At 48.7% G+C, this 5,041-nt stretch overlaps 1 protein-coding gene across 1 annotated transcript in view; it reads right to left on the bottom strand.

Moving 5' to 3' along the window:
• The window catches only part of CHD5 (chromodomain helicase DNA binding protein 5), a 63,592-nt gene extending 63,215 nt beyond the window's left edge, over nt 1-377 (bottom strand). The window contains exon 1 of the mRNA XM_030888036.2: nt 118-377. Within this exon, the coding sequence (XP_030743896.1) occupies nt 118-377 (260 nt within the window). The remainder of the gene's footprint in view (nt 1-117) is intronic.
• Nucleotides 378-5,041: the final 4,664 nt, after the last annotated feature.

Raw genomic sequence — 5,041 nt, 5'->3', positions numbered from 1 at the left:
GCAGGGGGGGGCGGCACACATGCCCGGATTGTGACGTCCAGTCTGGTTGCTGTGGCAACCCCATCCCATCGTTCCGGCAGCGCGACTAGTTAACAGCAGAGACCAAGTTGGGGGTACTAGTCCAGAGCCGCGGGCTGGAGGGTGAGAACTAGGCGCTCCTGCAGGAGGAGCCGTCGAGGCTCCCGCGCGCCCCCAAGACCCGGTGGCTGAGCTGGCATCTGAGACCCCAGCGAGTGCGGGCACAGCAGGAGGCGGGGACGCCGCCGCTTGCACCGGGCCGCCACCCCCGCCCCCTCCTGCCCAGGCGCTGGGCCCAGGTCCGAAGTGGGGGTCTCCAGAGCTCGGCGGTGCAAAGAGCTCTCCCAGGCCACTTGCATGCGCTGGGCTTATCGTCAGCCTTCCCCACTCCCCTGCACCCCACTTGGCCTCGACAAACGGAGCCCCTTTTGAAAGGATCGGTGGGGGCTTGGGGGGGAAATGTGCCCCGCACTTGGGGAAGGGACGCTGTGGAGGCAATGGAAAAATGCGCCTGAGCTGGCTCAAATGGCACCCCCCTCCCCCTATCGCCCGCGTGCCCGCCTCCAAATTGCAGGCCTCCTGCCCCTAGACTGGGTTCCAGTTGAAACCCATCCAGACCCCTGGTGCAGATCTGCATCCTCTGAGCCTAAAACTCCTGCTCTGGAGCGACACCTGTCTCGGAGCTGGCGGGCGCCGCCGCCGGGACGCTCAGTTATTAAAGGTGAAGATGGAGGGCAAAGCGTTGGGGAGCGAGAGACTGGAATGTGAAATGCCCGCCTTTCGTCCGGATGTCAGTGAGGGAACGCAAAAGTTTTGTGGTCCGCAGGATCGCCTCCTCTCTGACCCCGGAAGGAACGGTGACAGGAGGGCCCCCCTCACTCCCTTGACCACACACACACACACCTTGACTGAGCTCCTGCCCATTTATCAACACCAGGGCTGCCCTGACCCATTGCCTCTGGAGAATAGTAAGGGTGGTGCCTGAGTAGCCCCCAGGGGAGGCAACCTCAACCAGGCAATGGTCTGGAGGTGTGGGGCAGTGGTGGAAAGAGAGCTCCTGCTGGCCAGATTAATCACCAGCAAGTCCAAAACAAATGCTGCCCTTCAGTCGTTCCAGAGGGCCAGACAGAGTGCTGGGACTCCCCTGCTCTGCCCAGGTCAGTTTGAAACCACCTACACTGCCGATGGAGCTGTTAAATCAGCCCCATGGGGATTCAAGGGGAACCCGGGTGCCGCTCTGGCTTGAATTGAGCAGCCAGTTAGCCCTCCAGCACCTTGGCCTGAGCAGGCCAGCCAGTCTTCGTGAACGCTAAACAGGAGGTGGGGAAGGCCTTAGTCCTTAGTCCCCCCCACCCAATGCCTGTCTGATGTCCCCCATCTGGTCACGTTGGGACACTTCCAAAGGTCTCCTGTCTCATTGTAAAGGAACTGCCTGATGATATTTCCTCTAGCCACCCACCCCAATTCCAGTCAGAGAACAGTCCCAGCTCCTTGATGGGACGCTGAGGCTCCTCGCTTTGTGTGCCAGAGGTCCGTTTTGGAGGTGACTGCGCAATGGTTAACCTGACTTACAGAGCGAAACAAAAGCTGGGGTGGCTAGGTTTTAAACAGATGGATATTTGACTGGAAATCCCCATTTTGAAAAGGGAGGTCTTATTGTTAAACTATTACACGCGCATTTTATTCACATTCCTTGTTGATTGTTGTTATTGTGACATCCCACAGAGTGAGTTTCCATTCACAGTGTCCATCAGTACAACCAAAGAAAGCACTGGCCAGTCTGCCTCCCTCCCCCCAGTCGTTCCTACATCGGGGCCAGCCTATGACTGCAGCAATGTGTCAGGCCAACTTGTGTGTCTTCTTTTTTGTGACTGCCGCTCTATTCCAAGCCTGGTGTCCATCTCCAGAGACTGGTCCCTTCTGTTAACATGAGATGAAGACGCGCCACCCTTACGTCGGAGGAGCATTTTGGTTGTGCTTCTTCCGAGCAGATGTGATCCCTCTTCCGACAGTTCGTGGCATAGTTAATATTCCTTGCCGGCACCATGATCCAAAGGCATTGATTTTTCTTCTGTCTTCCTTATTCATTGTCCAGCTCTCACATGCATACGAGACCATTGAAGTCGTCTGAGTCAGGCCCACTATAATCCTCAGAGTGACCATTTTGCCCTTTAAGACTTCAAAAGGATCTTTCATGGCAGATTTGCACAATACATCTCTCGATTTCCTGCCTGCTGCTTTTATGGCCTGCGATTGTGGGTCCCAGTGAAATGAATTCCTTGACCCTTCAATATTTGCTCTGTTTATCGCGATGTCGCTTAATAATCCAGTTGAGAGCGTCTTTGTTCTCTGTACAGCTGAGGTGTAATCCATACTGGAGGCTTGAGTCTCTGATCCTCATCAAGTGATTCCAGTTGTCTTTCAGCAAGCGAGGTTGAGTCGTCCGCATGCGTCAGATTGTCAGTCTTCCTCCGGTCCTGATACCACATTCTTCATCTATCGACCAGCCGCTCGGATTATTTGCTCGCATGCACATTGAATACATATGGTGAAAGGATTCAACTCTGACATAAACCTTTCCTGACTTTGCACCGCACAGGGTCCCCTTGGACACTGCAGTGACTGCCTCTTTGTCTATGTACAGCTTCCATGTGAGCACAATTAAAGTGTCTAGAATTCTTATTCACCACAATGCTATCCATAATTTGTTACGATGCACACAGTTTAAATGTCTTTGCGAAGTCAATAAAGCACAGATAAACTTCTTCCTGGTATTTTCTGCTTTCAGCCACATCTGACATGATGTGTCCTCTTCTGAATTTGGTTTACATTTCTGGTAGTTCACTGTTGGTGTACTGGTGCAACAATTTTTAAATTATCTTCAAAAAATGTACTTGAGTGTGATGTTTATGATATTGTTGGATAATTTTCACATTCTATTGGGTCATCTTTTGGGGGGAATGGGGAGAATGGGCACAAATATAGATCTCTTCCAGCCAGTTGGCCAGGGAGCTGCCTTCCAAGTTCTTTGGCATAGACAAGTGCTTCTGCTAGCACTGTGTCCATTTGTTGAAATGTCTCAATTGGTATTCCATCAATTCCTGAAGCTTTGTTTTTTGCCAAGACTTTAGTGCAGCTTGGACTTCTTCCTTTACTACCATCAGTTCTTCATCATATGCAACCTCCTTAAATGATAGCGGATCAACCAATTTATTTTTGGCACAGTGGCTCTATGTATTCCTTCCATTATCATTTGATGCTTCCTGTGTTATTCACTATTTTGCCCATGGAATCCTTTACTATTGCCGCTCAAAGCTTGGATTTTTTTCCTTCAGTTCTTCTGGCTTGAGATATGTTGAATGTATTCTCTTCTATTGGTTTTCTAACCCCGGACCCTAGCACAATTCATTATAGTGCTCCGCTTGGTCTTCTTGGGCCACCTTTTGACATCTCCTGCTGAGCAACTCTTTAGCATCATTAATTCTTCTATTCACTTTAGCTGAGCTACACTTACAAGCAAGTATCAGAGTCGATCATGACATCTCTTTTGGTCTTTCTTGTCTTTGGAATGACCTTTTGCTTTCTTCGTGTACAATGTCATTGCTTTCACCCCACAACTTGTCTGTCTTCAGTCAATAGTATTCAATGCCTCCAGTCTATTCCTGAGGATGCTCTCTAAGTCCAGGTGAGCTATGCTCAAGAATATATTTTTTACCTCAGTGACTTTTCATTTTCTTCAGATTCAACTTTAACTTGCATATGTGCAATTGATGGTCTGTTTCACAGTTCATCTCTGGCCTTGTTTTGACTGATGATATTGAAGTTCTCCATCATGCCTGTGCACAGGTGCAGTTGATTTGATTCCTTATTCCATCTGGCAAGGTCCACGCTTATAATCATGGTTTATGTTCTTGAAAACAGGTATTGCCAATGAAGAGTTGACTAAACTCAAACCAAAATCACTGCCATTGAGCCAACCCCTACCCATAGTGACCCTATGGGACAGGAAAAACTATCCCTCTGAGTTTCCAAGACTGTAACTCTTTACAGGAGGAGAAAGCCTAGTTTCGCTCCCTCTGAATGGCTGGTGGTTTTTAATGGCTGGATAGTTAATAGTCTTGCAAAATTCTATTATGTAATTAGTCACCAGCATCATTTCCATATCAAGGCCATATTTTCCAACTACCAATCCTTCTTGCTGAAAGTGAGGACCTGTAACACTTGCTGGTGAATATGGAGGATTGTAGCCTTCAGTAGGGATTACAACTAAATTGAAAGAAACGTAAAATCCTCACAAGGGGAACAATAAGTAACAGCATGATAAATGGAGAAAAGATTGAAGTCGAATTCATCTTGTGTAGATCCACAATCGATGCTCATGGAAGCAACAGTCAAGAGAGCAAAAGACACGTTACATTGGGTAAATCTGCTGCACAATAACTCTTTACAGTGTTGAAAAGCAGCAATGCTACTTTGAGGACTGAGGTCCGCCTGACCCAAGCCATGTTCAACTGCATCATACGCATGTGAAAGTTAGACATTGCATAAGGAAGACAGTAGAAGAGTTGATGCGTTTGGATTGTGGTGCTGGAAAAGAATATTGAAAGCATGATGGACTGCTAAAAGGACAAGCCAATCTGTGTTGGAAGCAGTCCGGCCAGAGTGCTGTTTAGAGGCAAAGATGGCAAGACTTCATCTTACATCGTTTGGACATATTGTCGGGGGAGAAGGCATCACGCCTGGTAAAGTGGAGGATCGGGGAAAAAGAAGGCGGCCCTCGGTGAGATGGACAGACACAGTGGCTGCATCCGTGGGCTCAGGCATGGGAAGAACTGTGAGGATGACACAGGACCAGGCAGTGTTTCATCCTGTTGTGCACACGGTCTTTGTCTTTGCATTGTGCATTCTTGGAGCCGACTTGATGGCACCTAACAACAACAGCACACATCTATAAAATCCTATGCACAACCGTGTTTCACCATTGACTATAACAATGTTACCGTCAATAGAATCACCATAAGTC

This window comes from Echinops telfairi, unplaced genomic scaffold, assembly GCF_000313985.2.
Source record: "Echinops telfairi isolate 266 unplaced genomic scaffold, ASM31398v2 ScPeMD7_7457;HRSCAF=8495, whole genome shotgun sequence".
In the NCBI taxonomy this organism is placed as follows: Eukaryota; Metazoa; Chordata; class Mammalia; order Afrosoricida; family Tenrecidae; genus Echinops; species Echinops telfairi.
This window is presented reverse-complemented; position numbering and strand designations above follow the sequence as displayed.